Genomic DNA, 26417 nt, shown 5'->3' with positions numbered 1-26417 from the left:
AGTGGATACAAGACTACCTGATTTCCTGAGACTATTGACTATGGGTGAAAAATGCAGAGAGAAAATAGAGCAGGCGCCTGCTTTGTGAGCATGTGTGTGTGTGTGTGTGTGTGTGTGTGTGTGTGTGTGTGTGTGTGTGTGTGTGTGTGTGTGTGTGAGGCTGAGAGAGTAAAAGACTCTTTTAAGCTCACTTTCAAAGCTGCGAGCAGATCATGAATATTTAAAATGAGAGCAGAGCAGATATCTGAAATATAGTTTTGGTAGCGAGCCTTTTTCTTTGCATGCTAAATTAGCAGAGAGTAAATTTTCAACAAGAGGCCACGGTACAAATATAAATAGTGTCTTTGAAGATGTGGCTCATTCACTAAGAAGTGTGGTTTTTATCGCAAACATTTGTTGGATGAATTCAAAATTTGGGGAAAACTTGCGTTTTCAGTGGCAAGGAAAGCACCCTGGAGAATGTATATATTATGAATGCAGATTAAAGCCTCATGGCTGGATCTGAATGGGAGAGGTGTTTGATGCACTGCTGCAAAGGAAGCAGGGAGTGGGCAGAGCTGAAGTTTTGGGGGGTTTTTTAAGAGGGGGGGCGGTTTCTCTTTAATTTAATGGGTGTGGTCCCTCTTCAGAGGCTGCATATGTAGCTGCTTGCGTTCAGACACAGGTCACTTTTACGTTAACGTCCCCCCCCCCGCGACTTCATTCAAACAAACCCACACTAGCGCATATCTTCCTTCCGCTGAAGTGTTAGCACTCCTCCAATTTTATTTCTGTATCATGTACTATTCATGCTGTGTTGTCTTGCTCTGCAGGTGGCAGGGAGGAAGAGGAGGATGCAGATGAAATATGGATTATCTCCTCTCAGTGTCTAGCTAAGCCCCACTCTGCTGGCACCACAGCTTTTTCAATGTAGCTCCCCTCCCACTCAGCCAGCCAGCTGCAGGTCTAGCATCTGGCTACTAACCCCCCGCTTGCCTTTAATCAACCGAAAAGTCACACAAACGTCTCTATCCATCTCCCACCCGTGATGAAACGCCCCCCTCTTCTCTGTATTGGCTGCTGTTTGGCGCTTTCTGTGAAAAAGGAAATGCTGACTTCTGAAGATTTAGGTATCCAGTAAACAGGATCTTGACCTAAAATAGCTGGTAGCTAGAAGAGGAGTGATGACAGCCTACAGGCTGCACATGCTGTGACACGGAAGGTCAGGGCAGTTTGCATGACAGATATCATCAAAACCCTGCTGAAGACACGACTCCCTAAAGGAAGGAAGTTTCAGCCCAACACTTCAAACTCCTCGGAGGCATCAGGCTGAGCTGCGCATAATCCTGAACCACACAACTATACAGAGACGCTCACGTAGCCGCTGTATATGGTGAGAATGACAAAACATGCTTTTGTTCTTTCAGGAGAATACCACAGTTTGATGGCCGACAGGTTAATAAGATTTAATAATTATTGTTAATAAGACAATAAGTATGCATAACCCATAGACTATAACTGTGCTGTCACCCATTGGATACTTGGGCTTCGCAATTCGAAGCCCAGTCACAGCCCAGTGTGGCCCTGTCACACATATATTTTGGAACTATAAGGAACCATATCTGGACCAGTGGTGACTTTTCTCATTGTTAGTCTTCATATCATCCAAATGGATGAAATCACGTCTAGAGACCAAACTGTCACCATGAAGTTGGGAATCTTAACATGGCAGTCTATGGGTCACTCTTGGCCACTAGAACTGCTGCTTGAGGCACTTCCCTTAATCTATTTTTTTTGTTTTCCAGACTGTTTGATGAACAAAAGTACCATTACCTAGTCAAGAAAGCTGTTGTTTTTTTTTAATCTATTTATTCCATCATTGTAAGAGGTGAAGAGGAGCTGGGGTTTGGTTGATTGCACTTAATGAGATGGGACTTGACTGTGAGAAGTCAAATAAATCATATTTGCTTCAATGTTTCGCTTACTGACCTCCTCAGCATTCATTTGTTAAAAACATTCAGAGAGGACTTGAACTCTCAAGTCATTTTTATTACTTTATTTTGGGGGTTGGCTATGAAAGAAAATTAAGAAATTACCTGCACCTGGAATTACCACTTAAGCAAACACGTTTAACTGACATACAGCTTAATAGAAGTAGGAACCTGTGTTAGAGCTCACTGATACAAATGAGGAGTTTTTGTGTTGCAATCATTCAAGATTTTCTGTTCTGGCCAACCTACAGAAGTGTCATGACCACTATAATAAGAGAAACACACGATTATATAACTCACACTTACACAAACTCCTTTGAGGCTGATTTTGAGTGGGTACTCATTTAATCATATCCCTGGGAACCCCCAGGAACCTCCTCAAAACCCCCCTGGGGATGTCCAGGTTTCACTTTTCTTCAGATCTACACCACAGCTATATTAACCCAGGGGATCGTAGGTAATCTAAAAGCAATTACGCAGCCATAAGAACAACAGCCATCGTCGGACACTTCAGTGAGTGGTGCTTCAGGCTAGTTCGTGACCTGAAGAAGAGACTGCAACAACAAGCTTAGATCCCCTGTGCCTTCCTGTCTACCACTCTGATTATCAGGAACACTGAGAGGTTTGTGTGTTTGTCAGACAGAGGATGTCCGGTGCACGCCAGCCATCTGATTAACACAATTCTCATGCCGTGCCACTATTCCAAATCAGTTTATCCTAATCACCCTCTCATAATTGCCCAAAATATTGGTACTTTTCTGGTCAGGATACAGGATACAGTTGTTACTCACTCTGATGACTCCATCTAAACTAAAAAAGCCACTGTTCATCAAAGCCAAACACCAAATGTTAGTGTTCAAACAAATAAAAATATTCATAATAATTGGGTCTGGATTTAGACTCGTTCAGGTCATAGGATGAGTAAGGAGAGTTCAGTGTGTGCATGTGTGCGCTGATCCACAGGGATATCCCTGACAACCATGTCAGCTCCCCTGTAAGAAAGCCAACTTTAATGAGCATCCTCCCCAGACTTTCATTGCAGCTGGGGCAGAGGTTTACTGAGGCCGCTCCATCTGGGAAGTTACCTCTACTGTTACCTTTGCACCAGCTGGCAGGACCTGCGTTATGTGTGTGCGTGGGTCCAAATGCCTTGGGTGAGACGAGGCCCCTTTTCTCTAGCCCACACAGTGAGAGCAGAGTCCACTCAAGGGGAGTGGGCCTCTGTCTGAAGGCTTAAAATAGAGAAGAGGGTGTGAGATGACTGCAGCCAGACCAACAGTGTGGAGAGCCTTTTGTCAGGAATGGGAGTGGGAGGGGGTGCGGCATTCAACAGCTCTCATTGCTGTGCATTGAGTTCTACAGCGTGTGAACCCAAAAATAACTCACTACAGTGTTGGATCCAGATCCAGACCCATGTACTGCACAGACTCAGGCGTGCAAGTCCTTTATAGCTACGGAGAGACAGGCTGGAAATTGTTCCCAGACGGAATTTACAAATTTAATATGCTAGACTCGCCGAATGAAGACAGACATTTGTTGATTTTACTTAAGCTGGACCTATTATGGTTTTCCTTTGTGTCTGTCAGATATACACTGTTGCAATGGTGGATGTTCATGTAAGCCTCACGGTAAGGCTAAAGCCTGAGCTTTTTATTATAAATGCTTGGTTTCTGACAGGTTTTTAAACTCTCAGCTCTGTGTGATGTCAAAGAGAGAGGACATTCTTAATATGGTCATCTCAGGATCACAGAAACCCCACCCAACTACTGACCAGGGTTTCTGTTTATAGAGGGCAGCCAATCAGAAGAAGGGCATGACAGTGGATTTTTAAACAGTTTATTACTAACAGAGGATGAATTATAAGAAGAAAAGAGATTATTTTAATCAAAGCTATTCTCCTAAAATGTCCAAGAATTTAAATTTGGAGCTGGGAATGAGCATTATAAGTCACCTTTAAAGTGTGCTAGCAGCTCTTTATATCAGGGTGAGCCAGCTTTGACAGCATATTTTTAGAGACCGAGACTCCTCAAGCTGCTGAGTAAAATCAGGCCACAGAGGAATCATTTGCCGAGTAAGAGATCATTTTTATGATTATTATAATAATCCTAAAACTCTCTAGCTGTGGTGACAGAGGAAGACTGACTGGCCAATATCTCATGTTTAATGAAAGTCTCGTTGTATCGGCTAACATGCTGATCTTGTCTAACACTGGATATTTCTGTCAGCAGTGGCCAAACAGTAAGGCAATCTTGTCTCCTCTCAAACACACACAGCTGTGCACACAACCACAACACACACACACACACACACACACACAACACACACACACACACACACACACACACCACTGCCATGGTACTTTTATTTGAGCATTTTTAAAAAGAAAAAAAAGAAAAAAAGAATTTACTGGACAGTGACAGCCTTTTCCAATAATCCTCCATGAGAAAGAGCTGTAAGAAAAAGCAGGCACACAATCGAAAGCAAATCTTTCTCTGGGAAAATGCAATATAACCACGGGGCTTTTTTGTCAGCATTACACTGCCAGAAAAGACGCAGATATGCAAGTTTTCTCAAAAGGTCCTAGTCAGCTTTTCACACAGGATTGCAGAGGTTACAAAAGCACTGCGTAGGAACTGACTTGGAGGGTTGGACCGACACCAACAGCATTAACCACAATACATGCTAACATCCTGTGCTTTTGTGCCCTATAGCATTGTCCTCTTCCTTCATGCCTCAGCAGGAATGTGAGCATTTATACACAAAGAAGGTCTGTGGCAAACTGCAAACTGTTAAGGAAACATATTGAAGCGACAGGAATGCGTGAATACAAACTGTGCACGAAGAAACTGTGCGTGCATTTACAGTCAATACCAGTGGGGAGGGGCTGGAGCCGATGCCACCAGGGTGAGAGGCGGGGCACACCCTGGTCAGGTCGCCAGCCTGTTGCAGTCCCAACACAGAGAAACAGACAAACGTTCAAACTCCCGTTCACACCAATCTCTATTATTTGGTCTTGATTTTGATTGGATGTAATGGAACCCAGTGGTCTAATGGCTTTTGTCAGAACACTGGGAAAAATTTAATTCGGTTATAACATCATTTACACAAAGGGACAACATAACAAGACATTACCGAAAAAACAAAAAATAACTGTCTACAGCACAACATCTTCACTGTTACTAAGCAAAGAGAATTGTTGAACATTTCAAGGCCCTTGGAAACTTCTTCTACTGAAAATTCTTTGCACGCTTCCTTAAAATGAGTTCACTGACCGAGTTTGGGTTTGATCGATCAAAGCACTGAAGACCTCTTCTTCTGCCTGACGGCTTTTGTTGCTGGCTTTGATTGTCTGTGACAGACAAACACTTTGGAATTCAAAAAAAATCAACATGACAGCTTTTGAAGGTTGAAAACGCTAAATGCATAAAATTCACATGACTGCTTGTTAAAATAACAAAGCGTCCTTCCAAAATCAGTGTGCCAACCTTTTACGGCGCATTTCTACAGGCTGCTAAAGACTCCAATGGCAGACGAACAAAGAAGATGGAAATGAAAATTGTGCTTTTTCTGAGCAACAGGAAAGTAATTTTCCCGGGATACTAAATATTTTCTGCCCCTCACCTTATTAGTTTGCTCAATTTATGAGATATCAAGCAACTTTCTAAATAGCTTACAGCCACAGAAGAACGTTGTTCAGCATTAATGAGCATTTGCTCAACACCCGAATTCTCTGTTGCTCGCTTCAGCCATGCAGGTAGTTTAATGAAAATAAATTAATGTTCGAGAGCTGGTTCGGAGCATGGAGAGAAAACCCATCCTGACTTCAAAAGGGACTCACACCATCTCTGAGAGTGAGAGATCCCCAGACTTCACTGCAATTACTCCGAGCATCTGCGCATATCGCGGGCTGCAGCAACCTGAGCGCTGCGGAGCATCGCAGTGAGCCCAGTCCCTCTGCCATGGGACTTTCAGCAAATAAATAAGATACGTAAGAATTGTTTCACTTCTAATTCGGGACTGCAGCTGCACCCTCATTTCATTAGAATGAAATTCTGACTGAGACAAAGAGGAACAGGACAAGGCCATGAGTACTGCGTGCCAGAGCAGTTAGATAGATAGCAGGCAGGCACCATCCAATAACAAAATGAATCCTCAATCTTATTTTCTGTCCCTGGAAGCATTGGGGTTGTGTTGTTCTTTTTCAGTCGTAGCAGATTTTTATCTAACCACTAAACTGCTGCAAACGTATCAACTGCTTGCTGGAATGCCCCCGTCATGGTGAATTTTTCACATGAAGCCTATTGTTGTCTGCCCCACTGGGGCCTCAGCAAATGGCCCAATGAGGGAGAAAACACTAAAGCAGATTCCACAGACCAAAGCCCATTAGTCCACCGGCCTAGGGAAGAAATAGGCAATATCTCAGAATGATGAAAACAACTTTTTATGTCCAGTGATGCAGTGAACAAAGGGTAAAGGATGATATCTGAAGACCTCAGTGAAAGCTTTAGAATGCTTCAAAGAAGGAAACGGCCTGTTTCAGATTATCACCAAGGGATGCGAAGACAAACTGCATGCAACTTAACCACATATGATTTGGCACACACTGGGAAAGCAAGAAAGACTCGTTTTGTTTATGCACCACTTACCGTGTCGCCAAAACAGACCGCCACCCCAAAAGCCTCAAAAACACAACCCCGACAAATTCTTCCACATTTGATGCCCACACCAAAAACAAGCTCTCACGGTAAGACTGACCGTGCACCACCAACTGGAGCCATATCTGTCTGTTTTCGTTGGGAATGGTATATTATAATGTTTTTCACCGATGTGTAATGGACCGGTTCTTATGTGTCAATGTTTGTTGCTGAAGGAGAATCTGTTTTAAACAAATCAAAACTAAACTCCTCTTCTATTTTTCTATTTTATTTATTTATTTTCTATTCTATTTTTCTGTTCTAGAGTAGCAGGGCTGATCAACCTTCATTTGAGCAAACTTTCTTCTGATTGTGTCCCCTTGTATAAACAAAAAGGTCTCAGTAGTAGAAGGGTCAGATCCAGGGTGGCCTTGTTTAAACTTTGTCTTATAGCATTGTCCTCTTCCTTTATGCCTCAGCAGGAACGCGGACATTTATATGTGTTTAACATGAGCATCCGCCTTTGCAACAGTTTATATACATATATGAGAAAAAAATAAGGAAAAGCATATGAGGTTCCATGTAAAGTCACGTGTCAACACCTGGGGAAGGAAAAGCAAAATAAAAGATGAGGCCTTCAGTTAGTCTGGAAAGCAGACAGCCTTGAATCACCAGCGGCCATTTAGCAAGTCAGCGAAGTACCTCCCTGAGCAACAGCAATGCTGCTCAGCTGCTTCGCTGCCCTTCAGTACATCGCACCACAGGAACAGGACAATCATATCTGACACCTAAGTACTTTAGTTCAGCAAAGGAGACACCTTATCAGCTGAGGCCACCAATCCTACCAACACTACCTCACTCTCCATCTGCTCCGGCTTGATGACGAGCTTGCACAGCAGAATGATGGCTACAAATCTGCGTACATTTAGTAGGTGAAAGAGCACTTAGTAGTTTGCACAGCCCTGTTGCTGACAACAGTAAATTTCCTGTGCGTGTTTCTCAAAAGTCAAAGTGCTGCGAGGCGCTACAAATGCAGCTTTTTATGCTGCCCACCACGTGCTGAGCCCACTGCTATTTTGTCTTGAAAAACAAGGGCTCTGGATTCCTAACATGTTGTGGAGATTAGAGAGGTATTCGGTGGAATTCCAGACCCCATATGGTGACAAGGTCCTCACATCTCCCCTCTATTAGAGGTTTGCTTGCCTTGCCAGGAGTTTCAGCACTTGATACAGAGCCAAAATAAAAGATTAGGCAACAGAGAGGTGCAAAGAGAAGGCCAGCAGCATGGAGCAAAAGTAATACTTGATCTGAATTGTTAAACAACCCCTCATGGCCTGCTCTGAGACTCAGGCCAGGACACTGAAGTGGATAATGTGGCAAGGAGAGGCAAAGAGGGAGGGACTGTTCACATGGATCATGACTCATTTGTGGTATTAGACCACTGCTGTTCCCAGTTTCCCAAATCACCTCTTTAAATTTGTGGGACAGCACACAATGAGTCACCTTCAATGAAAAGATGGTGGCATTCCTGTTGCAATCCGCAATAAGTCCAGGAGAATGAGCAATAAGCTCCTATTATGCAAATCTCTGGAGTTTTACAGGAAAAACCCCACCATGACTCCAATCTGTAGGACCTTTTACCTGTGCGAGTGTTTAGCGACGTCGAAGAGGATTAGCAGCTAGGATGGAGTGCTCACTGAGCCAGTTTCCTGGAGCACAGAAGCATCTGTAATCTGCATCCACAACGTCTCCCACTCCTCCCATGCTGCATGGAGGCTTTGCTGGAGTAACAGCTAAACAGATTCTGTGAAATTAAGTTTGTGGCTATTACATTTCATCACACACGTTATTTAAGTGACATCCAAAAAACAAAACAGCAGATATCGACATTAACCGTCATCTCTGCTGGATGCCAGCTTGGCATCAAACAGACTGAAAGAGGCATGAAAGAGATTCATTCTTTCAGGCCACAGCCTTCTGAGTGGTGTCACCAACATCATAGCAGCCTGTTGCATCATCACGGCTGCCCGGGTGGAGAAAGCTGATATTAGAGACAAACAACACAGTGCTGACTGATTGAAACTCCAACAGCCCCATTAACGAGGCACGTTCCAGAGGCAGGCAACAATTAAGGCTGCTCTGCCTGCCAGGGATGACTGAGAGATCCACAAGCAGCCAAAAGTTCATCGTTCAAAGAAGCCAAGCTGGAATTCCAAGCCAAAAGAAGTAACTTCTAGAAGGAAAAATAACTCTGTAAAAATAATAATGATAATATTGACTACAGTAAATCTGCAGCATGAATACAATGCCTTCATTGTGAAACATGAATGACCCAAAACGGCATTTTAAGTTAAAAAAAAAAGAAAAAGAAAAAACAAAGATGAACTTGAAGAAATTCAACCATGTGCAAATCATCAATTTACGCACTTCCAAGTTTTAACAGATGTGGCAAAGACAGATAAGTTCTTGAGTAATTAGCCAAGGGACGATTAATGCCGTATTTCAGGCAGTTTATATCATTTTTTACCTTCTCCGTGTCCATGTGGGACAGAACTGTGTCAGCTCACAATGACGATCAAGTCTGCCTGTGGTAGATTTCTCTTGGATACAAGTTTCATGCATACTCCTCTGAGAGGAAACAGGATCTTCAGCACTGTGGAGAGGGTGACCCACTTCACAACCTCGTTGCACAATACTGCAGTGCTGCTCGCAAAGTTGGCAACTCTGCCAAATATACACAATACACGGGAATTCATACAGAGCAGCTCCAGTAACATTAGCTCAGCATACTCAAATTGCACAAACAGCAACGTGGCGCCTCTGCATCGTTAACATACTGAAGAAACCTCGTTTTAAACTCTTTTACATGTCAGCTTGTCCCCTGAGAGGTTATCTGCAATGAAATGGAGAAGAAAGTCTTTCTGTATAGCACCTGCTGTAAACTCTGCACATTTCTGCAACCCCACCCCCGCCCCCCAAAAACAAAACAGGGCATATCAGCATAATGTGCTGAAGTCTGACTTTAAGCAAACCTCTGGGAGATCAGGTGCTGCAAACTGGCACCAAACAGCCAAGGTTTGGGATTTCAAACTCTCAGGAACAGAGATTATTCAAAGCACTGAGGACGTCTCAAAATGAACAGCCATGGCAGGAGAGAGGCAGAAGCATTTGGCCGAAGGCGAACGTTAATTAGCTAAGTTGGAGAGAAAAGCTGCGAGCCCAGAGTGCAGCGCGGCAGCTCGTGGCATCTGGGCTCCGGGGCTGGAGCACTGGAGACATCATGCCAGTCTTGCTGCCTGCAAGCTTCAGATTGCAGAGCGTGGACAGAAGCCTGCAATTCTGAAATCGGTCTCTGTGCACGTGCCCGCTGTGTTTTCCACACAGCAACGTGGCAGAGGTTACAGGAGACTTCTCTTTGAAGACAGTCCCTCAGATTAAGTATCCAACTCTCAGCCTCTGCTGCGATGACCATATTTCAGAGAGATCTGTTGGAATAATTCAGGACTATTTGAAGAGCTGAGGCAATTTGTCATTGCTAATATAGCGGAACATGAACATATTTGCATATTCATCATTCAGAAAACTGCAGCACTCCAAAAAATAAAGTACTAATGAATTAGAGCTGATATACAGAGTGGGTTTATTGGGGGGGTTTTTTGAGGAGGGGGGGTGGGTGTTTAGTTTTTTTACAGCTAGGGTTAAATAACAAAACAGGAAGGAAAAAAAAAGAACAAAAAGAAAGAAACGGACCAAAGAAACATCTCATTTTGGCCAAATTGTATGTTAAAAGCACTGCAAATAGAACGGAAATAACACTGCATTTATAGTGGAAGCACAATGTGTTGTGATGTGTGAACACTATCAGATAGGGACTTGTTTTTTTTTTCCTGTCTGCAATCACCGAGCTGGTCAAAAATAATCTCACAGGACTTTAAAATAGCATCATGCCGTACACTTCTTCGGCAGATTTAAAATTTAATTGATTTTCCCATTTGATTACTTTCTTTGTGCAACTTCTCCAGTGCACACAACATGCGTCACAGTATACTGGTGTCCTATCTGCCCGTACCTACGTGCATCAGCACTCCAGAAAGCCAACAGTTTTATTACAGCTGCTGTGCCAGATTGGCACGTTCCCACTAACATACCACAGCTGCTTCTGCCTGTATGGAATTTCTACTGTCAAATCATATAGTGATACAAGGAGGATCTTAATGTTTGTAGTCCCATGATTGAAGACCACAGAACTAGAGTACAGTTTCAATTCAACTTAAAAATGTTTCCATTCTATAAAAGATTTGAGGATCTGAGATCATTTCTGCAGGTAATTATAGAAGGTAGTAAAGCACTCAGCACCCTTTGCTTTCATCACCATTAGCAGTCCAAGATTTTAACAGCGCTGTGTTAAAGTCACAACATGAGTGGCGTGAGAACATGAAGGATTGAGGAAAGGGCGCACTTAGTCTGGTCTCCTGTGACTTTTTTCTCGCCGGTAAGTGACGAATATGCGATGGCCGAGCAGGGCACTGATTCGTGTTCTGCGGGCCAGTTACAGACACCGGCAGCCTTAATTAGCACCAGTGTTTCAGGGACATTATACTTGAAGGGCCGAGGACAAGTGTCACATTGAAAACAGGGGGAGGTTGGCTATGGCTTGAAGCAGACTGAGGAATGAGTGCTTGCTCCCCAATGAGAATTCAAGTCTGGAATGTAGCTGCTCCTTGACACTGAAAATACTCCCTGTGTGTCCCTAGTGGCTCTAACAACAGAGTCCACCCCTCACACTGCAGACACACAGTCAGATTTAGGAGGGACCGAGCACCAGAAAGCAGACGAAAAGCGGGTTTTATTGGATTAAGCCCTTCTTAACTGTACTTGAATATGACGGAAAGAATTCGGGAACTCGAGGAGGTCTGTGTCAACAGGCGCTGTTTGCTTAACTTCGAGATCCTTGCAGGGTTTAGCGCACTCTTTCTGACACATCCTAAATCCTAAGAGGTAAAAAAAGAAAAGAAAAAGGGCCTAAATACAGCTGCTGACAAACCAGGATGTTAAATTGAAATTCTCTTTAAATCTCCAAGGATCCAGAAAGGTAGCTGGGAAACCAAGAAAAAGCCACAGGGAAATAAATCCCCATGTGAGTGTGATGGTGATAGCAGCCAAAGGTCCATTTTGGGAAACTGCTCTAAAAACACTGGAGTTTAGATGTACTTGTAGTTTCAGTCTCCACAGCTGTACTAGTTCTGTTCTAGAAAGTCTGCAAGCACAAATAAAAACAACAGCTGCATTCGCCCAGAGGTTAGAGCTATTATTGCCACTGTTTTTTGGGGTTTTTTGTTTTGTTTTGTTTTTTGTTTTTTTTTTGGGTGGGGGTGTTTATTGAGATGTGAAAAGCACAAACGCTGATGGAAAAAGGTGCTTTAATGGCTCAGTAATTAATGCACCCAGGCCATCAGACCATGACTGCCCACTCTGTCAGACACTGACACTCTCCCAATACAGCAAAAATGCAATTTAAGCTGCTACATGTAAAACACCACATCAGTGTTTCATTACATAATGAACTGTGATAGCCGAGTCATGCTGGCTGTAAACAAATGAACCGCTACTGAGAAAAGTGGTTTATCTTTCTTAGCTTTCTCTGTGTTCACGTTGAAATTCCCTGGGTGTGCAGAAAGAAAGTCAATGCACTTTATTTCATGTCTACTGTGGCTCTACCAGCCTGCAGCTGACAACCCTTTCTCTGCAACTTTCAGCTGCCCCCTCTTCAAAAAAGAACATGCAGACATGATGTCCTATTACTAAACTAAAAGCTTGCTTGGCTGGAGCAACAGGATACTGGCAACTCTAAAAGCCCGCTCCACAGGGCCAGGATTGTACTCTCTCCAACCCAGTGCAGAGTGTTAAGTACGGCACCTTGCGTGGATGGCTGGCACCTGTCCCTCTGTATCTGCAGACCCGGTTGGCACAGATCAACACTGCGCCATGCTCCACTTCACAGCCTATTACACATACCAAACAAATTAAATATGAGTGGGAGGGAGGGTGTGTGATGGGGCAAGATGGCATTTCTTTTTTTTTGGTGAAGCCCCAGCAGTCAGGGGAGTCCACGCATGCAATAGAGGTTCATTAGACAGCTCAGTCGAGCCTCGTGGAATGTGCGAGGAGGCGCATCGCTCCATTGTTCAGTAGCTGCTCCTCTGGGAAAGGGGCTGAGCATATATCAAGAGTTGATGAGGAGATGTGGAACAATGCTGTGCCATCATACGACAGGCAGCTCAGCGTGTGGAGGCCTCTTACTGTCGAGGGAGGTGAACTCTGTACAAGCCACTGTCTGCACGGAGAATCCGCAACTCTCAAAAAGCCCAGAACTAGTTTATCTTTCCCATTTTAGGAGGTTCCTGGTTTGGCTGAACTTTTGCCACTGGTTAGCATAACGTTTCTGTGCGGCAGTGCTGAGGCAGCGCTGAGGCCCGGTGCAGCCCCCAAGGCCGGTCAGCTTACCGTGGTTTGGACTTTCCCTCTCTCCTCCTCAGTTATTCTATTTTATTTTTCAACCTGGACAGAAGCCACAAGCAGTTACAACAACTATTGTGTGTTGTGAGGTTCAGAGCAGCATTCTAATGAAGTGGCGGACCTCATCAGCGCACTTCAACTGCCAGCGGGTCAGCAACGGCTAGCTCGCACTTCAAATACCCAACAGGCTTTGTGACTGAGCTCTCAGTAAGACATGGATCTACTACTGTTAGATAAGAACTGTTTTTTGTTGGATTTTTTTCTTTTTCCGATTGAATCACCCACAGCTAAAATAATCACATATTAACAGAGTCACGATTTTAAATGCTGGGATTATCCACAAAGGTTTTAGTATCAGTTTGCATTTCTTTTCTACAGTTATGAGTCCAGAAACAGCCCGTGCTCTTGACACAAACAAAAACTTTCAGTAAGGTGGATGTACACAGACTTCAAATATGACAATAATGTTTTTCAGTCTGAGACACTGTTAAATAAATCAGTATATCAGTGTTTACAACACTGAGCACGCTCTGGAGCCCACGTAGCAGAGTATGCATCGCTGCTGACCCGACGTTAACAGAAGACGGCTCACCGGTTTGCAGACTACACAGAACACCAACTCCCTTATTTCCCTTACACATTACACTAACACTATGCAAAGTTTATATCACAACACCTCCAGTCCCCAAAGTCCAATATCAGTCGAGCTCAAATCCATATATACTAGGGATGCACCAATAGATAGCAAAAAAATGATTATGGCTAATCAGTGTTGGGACTAACGCGTTATTAAGTAACGCGTTACAGTAACTACGTTATTATTGCGGTAACGAGCACGGTAACTAGTTATTATGCCAAAATCAGGAACGCGTTACTCGTTACTGTGATTTAGATAGGGTCGTTACTCGTTACTTCGTGTGGTGGCTATCGCGGAGCTTCCACAGATTCAGTAACATTAGCAAGTGGTGGAGGCCAGCAGGTGGATGAAGGAAAAGGGACGCAGAAGGAAAAGAGACCCGAGGCGGCCGCCGGTCCAAGTGTGAACTGAACTTCAGGTAAGAAGTTATGACCTGCAGTCTCTCTGGGTCAGATATGAACCAGGTTTAGGTGGAGTTTATTTTCGTTATTCTGACTTTTTCCGTACTGCGTGCTAGCTAGCATGACGGTGTTTCTATACAGCTGGGTGGTGCTATGAAGTTAATGATGTTGAACCTTATTTTGTTCATAAGTTATTAGAGTTGCCAACCGTCCCGTCTGGTATTCAGAGAAAATATTACGCGTTTCTTATTGAGGTGAAAAGGAACAGTTTGTCCCGTAATTCAGCTACAATGAAAAAGGCACAAAGCTGGAGTTATTCTGTGTCTTTGCTGCACAGCTGCCTCTTCTTCTTTCATTCTCCCCCCTCCCGCTCCTGTTTCTACTTCAATCATGAAACTGATCAATGATCAGCTGATCGGCTCTCTTGTTTGTTTATCGCCCACTTTGCGCCGAAAGAGGAAACCAGCAGATGTTGCGCTAAACAACAGCAGCACGTTTAAGCTTGATCAGCTGTTGTTAGAATGTATTTAATATTAATTTCTAGTATCAGCTGATGTTTGCTGGAGCCACAGCTGCAAAAAAGCTGCTGGCCATGATGTCGGTTTGTATATGTGGTGAGAGGGAAACATGAAGATGAAACCAGGAGATGTCCTTACTGAATCATCAGAGCTGAACAAGTGATGGAGAAACAGGTTTACCTTTTAGGTGACATTAATGAGTTGAAGGGAAGTTATGAACTGTTTCTGAGAGACAAATAACACCAGGATCCTTTTTTAGGTAGCTGACAGCTGGTAACTGTGCAGGTGTGGATCTAGCAAAGTTTTGCCAGGGGGGCCAGGTAGGGCATTAACAGGGAGAGGGGGGCACAAAGAAATACTTTTCTTTCTTATTCTCATTTAAAATGTCTCGCTTTTAAAAAATAATTATCTGAATCTTACAACAAACGATTGATAGATTGATGCATAAATACCATCAAAACAGTGTACATCACTGTCACAACAGCGTTTATTTTCATTCAAAGGCTTTATGATTTTTGCTATAATGGTGGGCTCTAGTCAAAATGCCCGGGCCAATTTTCTGTCCCAGTCCAGCCCTGTATGCAGCTCATCTGCAGTCTGGTGTTGCCTACATCTTCCTATTCAGAAGGCAGAATTTCCGAGTTCTGAGTACAATCGAAAGCACCACGACTGCAGTTTTTGTGTTGGATGTAAAAGGCGCAGATGACGCTGTGACGTAGGCTAGAATCATGGCAGCAGTCAATGACGGTCCAGGCGTGGGATTTCTTACGTGGAAATATGCACATTATCTTTTCCTTTCTATTGGTAGGTGGCACAGTGCACTTGTGGCAAGTAAGCAAGCTAGAAGACTGGCAAAGTTATGGAAGCAACACATTAACAAGAGAATTCTGAGTAAAACCAAAGTTACTTTCCCTAGTAACTAGTTACTTTGAAAGTAACGAGTAACTTGAAGTAACTGAGTTACTTTTGATAGAAGTAACTAGTAATGTAACTCAGTTACTATTTTAAAGTAACTTACCCAACACTGTGGCTAATGTTCTCTTTGAAAACCGATACTTGCAAACAGGATGACATTAGCCAATTACTGATATCAGACACTGTTTAAACTGGTAAGTGTTAGTGGTCATTATTTTAATGTTGTGTGAAATTAATTTTGTGCAGGGAAACTGTTCAAAGTGATGAATAGTTAAATGACTGACTTGTTCTCAATAATAAAGATTCATTTGTTTCTAAAGCTGAAAATTATTTTAACCTTTTGTATCGGCTCAGAATTTAACAGCTGGTGTAAATATATACTCCACATATGCCACATACTATACGAACAAGCATATTACTGACTGCAGCTGTTTGCCTCACTAAGCTAGTCAGTCTGCTTCAGCAAATCTGGCAACAATCATTCAGGTATGCTATGCGTGTCTTTGTTATTGTACATTTATGTTGCTGTAGCTTCACTGAAAGAATCAGCTGCCTTGAACCCCCCCCCCCACAGAGTCTAATGTTTCACCATAAACCAAAAGACGCAGCGTGCACGTTCCTCACACTACCACATGACAGTGCAATCTGAATGGTCAGACAGCAGTGATGGAGCTCTACTAAAGGGCTGTCAGAGGGAATCATTAATCCCAGAAGGCAGCATGAGACAGATGGTACGATGATGGCGGATCAATGCTTTCCCCACCATCCTGACTGCTTCCAGTGGCCTGCCCAGAGGGAGGAAATGGGCTAATCCCTCAAAAGAAAGTCCAGACAAAACATGCAAGATGAGCGTGAGCCGCCCTCCTGCTCCTTCAGACCCTGTGGCTGTGCTGCATGTACTGCCCATTCCACGTGAATAGTACTGGAGGGAGTTAAAGAGGAGCGATGCAGAAGTAGGCAGACATTTGTTCCTGCGTTTCTAGTTGAGAGAACCTTTATGAAGAATTGACCCCCCTCTTTAGGGCCTCTCTAAGAGGTCCCCAGCTGCAGGATGAAGGAGGGGAAGCATATATGAACTATAGATAACTGTCAAAGAAGCCGTAGCCACAGAACCAGACCCTTCTCCGATTAAAGGTTCAGACAGCAGTGTTCCCAGCATGGAGTAACGGAAGAGTGGGAAAAGGGAACGAGGAAGCCCCACTGAGCTCTTTATGTACTCTTCTTCTATTCTGACAAATAGAACACACAATACCAGTAAAACCACTTATGGTGAGTCTTAAAACTAGACTGAAATATAGCTTTCATTGCCTAGCAGGAAATCAGTCATTGTTATAGTGAAAGAGTTACGGTACAGTCTTTTTGTCAGTTAGGGCCAAAATCTGCCAGTTTTCTTTTCTACAGTACGGAGGCGCTGAGAAACGGGTGTTTGCAGCTATGGTGCCATCAATCAACGGGCTCTTTAGTTGCCCGTGCTGCCGCCCAAAGACCTGTCACATCTGCAACTTAAACCACAGTCCCTACTGGAAAGCCAATTACAGTGGCGACACAACACACATACACACACCAGATAATTTGCACAGATCGCCTCATTAAGGAGAAGAGTCCCTTTTTCATTTTTTTCTTCAATGACTATCAGTCTGTTACTGTAAAAACTCAGACAGGAAAGTGCCGCTCAAATGTTTTACAACGGGCCATCAGGTTGTGTAACGAGCACACTGTTAGTATCATATAATCGCACCAGCTCAAGGACATGAAACGATCATGTAAATATTGTCACAACAGCAACTGCAGCCTCGACGTAGATTCCAGGACAACTTTTATTTAAGTTCCACGAGTTCTTTTTCTCAGGCTTTCTGGTCAGCCTCTATCACAATGTGACAGAGCCTCTTTTGCTCTCTCCAGGGTAAGTGGCTTTCTTATCTACCCGATCGAAAACACAGCTCGTTGCTTGTTGGCTTCCAGCGCCACAGATAGGAAGGTGTTTATTGGACTCAGTCAGGGAAGCCATGCAGCCCACTTCCTTCTAAACAGACCTGCCCTGTACGTAGCCTCCAGACAAACAGGGTAAATAAGCTGAGGATCCAATTGCTGTTCCTGTGTGTGTGTGTGTGTGTGTGTGTGTGTGTGTGTGTGTGTGTGTGTGTGTGTGTGTTGAAGGGAGAGTAGGCTGATAGCGTGTCTACACTTCGCCTTCAGAAGACTTACCATATTTGGAAAGGAACAAAAAAATTCCTCTTACAAGATAATAAGCTGCCATCTAATTAATGCTTCTCCTCCCCATTGCTGTTTCCAAAGGCTGCCGTATGAAGGCATCCATCTCCAGCCTTCCAATTTACTGCCACTCACCTGTTTTTAATTCCATCAGCGTGATGATGAAAGCTGAGAGAGCATTATGGTTCTCGCCAGTGGTCAGACAGTGAGTGAGCGAGCGCAGGCTCTGCATCAGTCACACTGTCAGCCTGCCAAATCACTTACGACAGATATAGGGGGAAGCAGAGGTGAAGGGGGTGGAGGGGTCTCTGATGTGCCAAGGGTTGACCCCTAGTCCTCCACAGAACACAGCCACACAATGCAAACACCATAAACATGTCCATTTAATACAGAACAACAACTTTACAATGTATAGTGGAGTGCAACACTTGCTGGGGTCAAATAGCTTTTATAGTTTTAACACACTTGGTGGACCACATTTCTGGTAAAAGGAAACCTCAAAGAATGAGCCACAGATTTAGACTGGATGCAAATACTCAAATCTGTTGTTATCTAAGAATTAAATCAATACTTTAATACTAGCACCACCTCCTACTGCTCACCCCAAGAAACCAGAGAAAATTAAAAATTAAATACTGACTCACAAGTACATTCTTCATCTAATTTTCCAAAGTTATGTGCACTGATTTGAGCTCAGTGCTTAGCTGTTATCTACAGCAGTGCTTTTGTGCCTCCTCTGCACTATTCTGTGCTTCAGTGTATTTCATATGTGCATCTGTGTCTCAACACTGCCAGATAGGGCTGTGCGATATGACCAAAATCTCATATCCTGATATAAGAATTTTATCGTCCGATAACGATATAAATCACAAAAATGTAACATTTTCTGTAAATTCTGTGAATCTTGGGCAGCTCGTCTTGCGGCAAGTGTTTCCGGCTGCGCGTCATGTAGCTGGAGTCGAGTGTTTTAACCGATGCATGAAACGATACATTTTTAGACATAAGTTGTAACGCCCATTTTTTTGTGAGTATTTATTACACGGCGTGCTGCGGGGAAAAGCCTGTTCTAATGTTTGAGTCTAAGGTTTATTTTTTAGCACCTGGCGGCTCTTTTTTACTTCTCATCTGTAAATAATCTGCTCTTTCACGTGATTCAGTTTATTTTGAAAAGGATCTTGAGCTTTATTGTGAAAGGTTTATGTGGAACATAAACAAGCGGACACTTGATGGTGTTACCGTCGTTGTTGCTAACGACAACGCATAAAAACAGGCGCTTGTCCATCCATAGTGCAGTTATATAAAATATAAGAGAAAGAGAGAACTTTAAGAAATTGATATAGCCACTACAGTGACCATCAAAACAATGAAAAAATATTGCCGCAAACAGTTTATTTTGCAACACCACGAAACAAACGATAGCGTAACGTGAAACGATAGACGTTTTTATATCGTTGTCCGATATATGTCGTTATATCGAACATCCCTAATTATAGTTGTCACAGATACTTGAATCAGTATTGGGCTGATGTCTGATATCAGCGGCGTAGCATTTACACTAGGGACACTGGCATGTAGTCATGACAAAGCATCTGAGGCAGAAAAACAGTTTGTATTGAAATAGACTGGATGAATAAAGCATTTGACCAAAACATGTCTTTTTTAATATTTAAAGCTTATAAAAAATTTTAAAAAGACAAAGTGACTGCAACCTACATTACTGAGAAGCTACATGTGCTGACGGGGGAAGCGGCACAGGTCACATGATCACAGCGGGTAGTTATCATGAAGCGGCACAGATACGGTGTCAGCTTTCCCCTTGTAAATTAAGTTCAGATTGCTTAAAACCAAAAGCAGAGCCGCAGGAGGCGGTGGTGTGATTGGCGTGCGGATACTGTGACATGTCAAACCATGTTCTGTCATAGGTCATGCAATAAGAGCAGCCATGGGAACGGTATGGGAAACATACAGAGTATGGCCAGTATGGACAGGTTGTGTGATGGGAAGGCCATCTGGTATCACCAGCCACGCAGCGCCATATGATCACACCTCCTCATCCCTCATCCTACACCCAGCCCCTTGCATTGATGGACTCGCAGCAGCTATTGAACGCTTATATGTTTCCGGTCATTGGCATTATTTTTTTATTTGTATGACATCCTCTTGCCGAAACAATGGCATTTCGCATGCTCTACATGTCTTCAAATATTGATCTTCCCAACCCCTTCGGCAGGAGTAAAGGGAGAGCCTGAAGAAAGGAATGAAAAAAATACACATAAGGACTGAGCTGCCATTAAAAAAAAAAAAAAAAAAAGCCCACAAGAAAGAAATTTGACAGCTTTTTAATTTCTGTAAGAAATAAAAGAGCATCAAATAAGGGAGAGAAGTCTCAGCTGCTGAAAACCCCACTGTCAGGAATCTGGCAGTAACTCACAGCCTGAAGATGAGACCTCTTTTAGTCTTTGGCTGCATAACTGATTAATTACTTTCTTACTCAGACAGGTCCTTCTAGTTTGCCGAGAAAAAGCAAAGCTGGGTTTCATAGACCTTGGCAAGTTGATGACTCCTGGGTTGCTTTCCTTTTCTCCAGATCTACTCTATTTTTCACGAGCAGACGATGCTATGGCCTCTGTGAATAAATTCGGAGGATTTGAGCACTACCCAGCTGGTGTAGTTCTAAAATAAGGGTCAGGTTATATTTAACTCAGATGTGGTCTGGTGCAGGCCCCACCACCACCACCACCACCACCACCAATTGTGGATTGTGCAGTAATCTTGAGTGGGCAAAAACTCATTTGCCATAAGCCCTGCAGCAGTATTAAGATGAGGTCAAGACATCATCATTTCCCCGAGTATATTGTCCGAGCATAACAAGAGATTTAAAGCCGCTAGACGTCTTGAGGGACACACAGAGTTCAGTACAATCCCATCTAAGCTGACTGCACTGAACTCACCTCCTGTTCCATACTGTCCTTAAAAACCCAATAAAAAGACCAGTAAAAAAACCCAACACTGTCCGTGATATGAATCCATTTATGGCACAGGGGTGACTTGAACACACCTCAACTACTGTGTTGTCAAAAGCAGGTGCTCCCCCATCTGAGGAATGTCCATCTGAGTTTAAAAGGTCACACCACGATGCCGGCAGAGCATAAAGTATGTGAAACATCTTGACCTTACGAGGGTCATGGACTCTAAGGGGCACCTCTCAAGATGTTTCTGGAGAGGAAATGCTCTCAAGTTGTTAGCATGCATTTCATCTTAATCATATAATCGAAGTCAAAGGCAACTTTTTGCCCAGATGCCCAAAAATCAGATCATATTTTTGGCAAAAGCTCCTCCGGTTATTAGGTGGCACTCATCCACAGGGCAACTGTTAGCATATTATCATCAGAGCCGTATGGAAAGCTGACAGAATATTTCTAAGTCTGCCAGACAGAGGTTCAGTAACTCCACCCTTCTTGAGGAAACAAGTGCGGATGATAGATTGTCCTCCTTCAGTCATTTTTTTTTTTGTCCACTATCTCTGTTTTTGGATGTCGTCTTCCTTCTTCTTTTTTTTTCTGAGCATCTCAGCGCTGCCAAGCTTGGCTGGGGAAGGAGTGTTGTGATGGTGTAGGCTGCCTGTGTGGATGCGCTTCAAACACAGGGAACACTTCCAATAATGTATGCACATCATGCCCTGGTACGCACACACCCACACAGACACAGTAACACACTGGCAAGACCTAACAAAAGCACATTCCTGCGGTATCTGTGCAAGTGAAAGACAAAAGGGTTTTAATGCCATGTCTCTCACACTCCTGGTAATACAGCCCTGTGAGCTATAAATCTTGGCCTGGGCGCTTTCATAGCCTTGCAGGCGATGATCAGGGACAAACTTTCAATACTTCACTGCTCGTCTCTGGGTAAGCAGTCATTCTATAGGTGGTACTGACACATCAGAGCCCATGAATGTGTCAGAGAAGTCGTAAGTCACTTTGCTGCTTTGATGCAAGCCAATCATACCAGCACACGCATATGTGCGCGCACAGAGACACCACTAAACATATCTCATGGCCGTGTTTTCAGAGTCAAATGGTCACTAAGTGGTCTAAGTAAATACTCTTATATCTGATGTCCTGCAGCAGTCTGCACACATGCATGTAAATATCACACAGACACATCACATGCACACGGACTGCACATGTGTCCATGTAGTGTATGTGCTAACCAGTCGCACGCACGCGTTTTCCTCCTGAAGGACATCGATAAATCTGACAATCACTGCTCTTATATATACAAGTGAGCGAAAGAAAAAAAAAACACATGAAAGCCATAAAGAGTGACGCTACCAGATGAAAATGAGCGCTAACGCAACAGAAGCCAAACAATTAACTGGGAGCACGGGAGACAGCAGAAGAGTGCGAGAGGCTGGAGATACGGTAAGAGGGGCAGAAAACAGACCGGCGGGCACGGCAGCACTACCTGTTTCACTTCAGCAGGCATGGTCCAAAATCCCGTTTGGTTCCAGCAAAATTTAAAAAAAGAAAAAAAGAAAGAAAGAAGGAAAAAAGAAAAAGCTCCCGGGGAAACGTGTGATAGATACTTCCTCCTGTCGGAAAAAGTTCTTCTTTCCCTCCTCTCCTCCTCTCGTCTCCTCACGCTTTCCCTGTTTATTTACGTTGGGTTTTCCCTCTGTGAGCGCAGAGGTAGCGGCTCAGATGCAGGCAGCCATCCTCTACTCGGCTACGTCCAGCCACACGGAGTTAGCGAGGGAAACAGCGGAAGTGTGGCGCTGTGCCTTTCAAAATAAAATGATTACGGACGCTCAGATAGATAGATAGATAGATAGATAGATAGATAGATAGATAGATAGATAGATAGATAGATACCATATATGCCCTAAAGCTGCAGAAAAGGCTAACATTGTTATCTTTTTACAAAAAAGATAAACATAAGAGGTTTTTGGACAAAGTGTGTGTTCTCCATTCTTTAAGCACCGGTTCGAGCACCGTTTCAAAAGTACCGGTTTGGTACTGGTATTGGATAAAACCTAAACGATACCCATCCCTACTCATAAGGTGGAGCAAAACATCTAATGAGAAGGTTAGTTGGTGGTTCGATTCCCTGGTTGTTCCAGTCTGCATCCCAAAGTATCCTTGGGCAATCCCTGAGTTGCTCCTCTTGCATTCACTGGAGAGTGAATGTTAAGACAATATGGTAAATGGCCTGTATTTGTATAGCGCTTTTACAATAGGCACTAAGATGTATAGAAAAAGTGCTTGTGAGAATATGTTTGTGTGTGAATGGGTGAATGAGACAAAAGTGCTTTGAGTTGCTCAAGTAAAGTTTGACTTCAAAATGTCATGTATGTGGTTAATAATCACAGTAATGGTGTAAACTGTGTGGACCTTAAGAGACATGTAGGAGAGTTTACAGTGAGAATTATCAAACAAAACCAAAAGAATTAATAACTTTTTACCAATGCAATAATCCTACACCTAACTCCAGAATATCTGCATAATGCATCTTCTTTTTTTTCTAAATTTATGTCTATAATGCTGCAGTAGTGTGTAGATAGTTTTTTTTTCTAGTAGTTTCAATTTTTGCAATAGATATCTTTTTGCTGCTAAAAATAACACTGACACTTGCATCACTTCCATCAGAATGTCATAAGACTGTTGAATTCCATGACCTAACAGACCACATCGCTGATCTGCTCATTTATATGGCAGCAGGAAGACTGAGCAGTGCTTTGCAACAGGCATTTCTTGTGGAAAACCAAAATACTTTTACTTTGAAAGTCAAATCCTCTCACATCCACTGTAATTTTGTAAATAGGCTGGTTTCTCACAGATGAAAGAGGACCCCTACTTTCTCCTTTGGAGAGATGTTGTATTTGGGCTGTTTATGGACTGGTGAGGTAGAGGACTAAGGCAGAATCTTCCCTCAGTAGCAAAAGCAGGAGCCTAAAAAAAAGGACCAGAGGCAAGCTGAACCCTATGCTCATGCACATACACACACTATACTCACTCAACAAAAAGAAAGTTAGGCAGCCAGAGAATAAAAACCTCCAGGGCTGAGAAAATTGGGTGCGTTAATAAAAAGGAGGGTTCACAGACAGGCAGCGAGAGCTGGAAATGTAGCAGCACTCTCTTTCCTCCCTCTCTTTCTCTCATTGGGTCTATCTCTGGCATCTTAGCGGGGTGGGACCAGCTCCCTCTATGCACTCCAGCTGCGTCTGTCTGTCAGCCTGTCGACCCCTCCCCCTTGTTGGCATAGACGGAGAGCGATAGAGAGGAGGGAGGTGTAGGGGGGCCAGTGGCTCACACACAAAACAAAAGTTGCCCCTATTGAAGCGGAGGCACCCCATACTCTGCAAATTTTTACACCCTGCACACATACAAGCACACACAGCTCCTTTGCTCCAGCTCTTTGTGGCGTTCCTCTCGCTGCACTTGATATAAGGGAGGGGAGGGACGTACGTGAAAGAATTCGCATTCAAATATCTGTGACTGTGACCAAGAGCGAGTAGGAATGTTAATCTAATAACCCAGATGGAAGCTTAGCTAAGGACAACTTTGAGAGAGGTCCGAAAAGACAGCAGAGAGAGAGAGAGAGAAAGGATGACTGCACTAAAAGACTCAAACGGAGAAAGGAGAAATCCCAAACGGAGGGGAAATGGCTGAGGTTTTGCATTCCACCAGCTTGGCAGTTCATGTCCTCGAATCTTACTGCTCCATTTGTTCTTAATGAAAGACCTGGCCCAGCATGCACCACTGCGTTTAGATCTATTTACTTTCAACAATACTATTTAGAATTCTGCCAAGCAACATTACCTTAAGAAAAAAAAGTTGAAGTGCATTTCTCTCTCATATGCGATATCATATTCCATTTAAGCCATTTAAACACTGAGTGAGTTTCATAACCCTTTTAAAAATCTATTAAGTGCTTTGGAATGCTCAAGGGAGCAGATGAGAAAAGAAACAATGCTCTTTACTTTAGCTATAAATCTTGCTCTGCATTTGCTCAATTTATTGTTTTTAATGCTGTGTTTATCGTTTGCCAGATTTCCATGCAGTTTAATCAAGATTATATATCTGTATCTACCCCAGTGGCTCTCTAAGAGCCTGGGCAGAGCTGTGCTAACATCAGCTTGCCATCTGTTCACCATCTTCATTTTGCGTGTTAACATTTGGTTATTGGAACTAAGCACAGTGCAGGTGAGGCTGATGGGAATGTGATTCATTAAAATGGGTTGGTTGCAAATTGAAATTTTTATTTCATAACAGCATTATAGGAAAACACAGAGGAACACCAAGGCAGTTATAATGATTCCTAAAGGGGAGCATGAATGTTTATATCAGCTTGCACTGCAGTCCATTTCAGTGACTGAGATGTTTCACAAAAATCTCCCCTGAGGGAAAAGTAAGAGTATAAGTCAGAAGGATTCCCCATCCGGAGGGGAAGCGTGTACACATCACATAGTGATAACCGTCTGGCTCTGGGTGAAACTCAAGGGATCACCACAATCGTGGAGTGAGTCATACTTTATGGGTTCATCAGCATCTCTGCAAAATCTCACAGTCACACACGGTGACTGAGGCGTGCGAGTCTTCATCATTTCATTGACAAACAGATCTTTTCATCTCTACCTCGGGCACTTATAATAAGGCATTCCCTTCCAGCAATGAGCAACAGTGGAAGAGCGGAGAAGACAGGCTTCAGCACACTAAAAACCCTGACAGTACATTACAATCAAGATTTCATATTAAAATAAGGCCTAAAATGTGTTCAGCATAGAAGACTGCTGTCAGACAAATGCTGTATCCCCTTGAGTCTAGTTAACCCCACACCTAGGCCTTGTAGAAAACATGTACAAGGTGTATGAATAATCCAGGAGTTGTAATCAAAGCTCCAGAAGTCGGCTTTAGCCTGTCAGGGTGTATGGTGTGAAACAGATGGTAGAAAGGTTAATGTTTGGCAACAATGCACGCTTTGACAGCCAGACAACTCGGATGAAGCTACATCTGTTAAAATCATGCTTTTCCACCTTTTCACGGTGGCAGGAAAATACAGAGAAGAAAAACTGAGGAGTAACAAAAGGTGGTCCAGAAGTGAGGAGCCATTACAGCAGTTTGAAAATATATGTGGCGCTTCATTACGTTAAAAAACGTTTGTAGAATATTCAATTTCAAAAGAGGGATTAATGACATTTAATTCTGAATTCCTTTCACAATGAGCCCAGAACACATTTCTCAGGAAACAGCACTTTGTCATAAAGCTTTAATAAAGGGGTGAGTAGGTTTGGCCCAACTATGTCACTATACACAAAACAGGATTTAAAAAAAATGCATAAAAAGTCATTTCAAAGATAAATCTGACTTTGCTGCCCTGCGTTGTTTTAAGACCATCACTGCACAGCGCAGGGGCCGGATGGCAAACAATATGTATGTCTGAGGGCAAGATGATGTGCTCTGCTGTAGGCTGACTGCTGTTTATCCTAACAATGGCACAGCTTGCAAAAAAGCCCTTATCTAATACTATCATGTTTTATTTTCCCCTCGAAAAATGGCTAGTCAGCGATGCAGAGGATTAGAGTCCAATCTACTGGGGGCTTTTGTTGTGCAAAAAGG

At 43.2% G+C, this 26417-nt stretch overlaps 1 protein-coding gene across 10 annotated transcripts in view; it reads right to left on the bottom strand.

Moving 5' to 3' along the window:
* The window catches only part of arvcfb (ARVCF delta catenin family member b), a 242479-nt gene that overhangs the window by 101851 nt on the left and 114211 nt on the right, over positions 1 to 26417 (bottom strand). The window contains exon 1 of one of the 10 annotated variants that reach the window (XM_005747745.1): positions 22267 to 22548. The exons of the other annotated variants lie outside the window; for them this stretch is intronic. Coding sequence (XP_005747802.1) covers positions 22267 to 22287 — 21 coding nt within the window. The 5' untranslated portion in view covers positions 22288 to 22548. Of the gene's footprint in view, positions 1 to 22266; positions 22549 to 26417 lie in introns of those variants that run through there. 10 annotated transcript variants of the gene reach the window in all.

Source organism: Pundamilia nyererei, unplaced genomic scaffold (genome assembly GCF_000239375.1).
Source record: "Pundamilia nyererei isolate P.nyererei 1_Seehausen unplaced genomic scaffold, PunNye1.0 scaffold00203, whole genome shotgun sequence".
In the NCBI taxonomy this organism is placed as follows: Eukaryota; Metazoa; Chordata; class Actinopteri; order Cichliformes; family Cichlidae; genus Pundamilia; species Pundamilia nyererei.
This window is presented reverse-complemented; position numbering and strand designations above follow the sequence as displayed.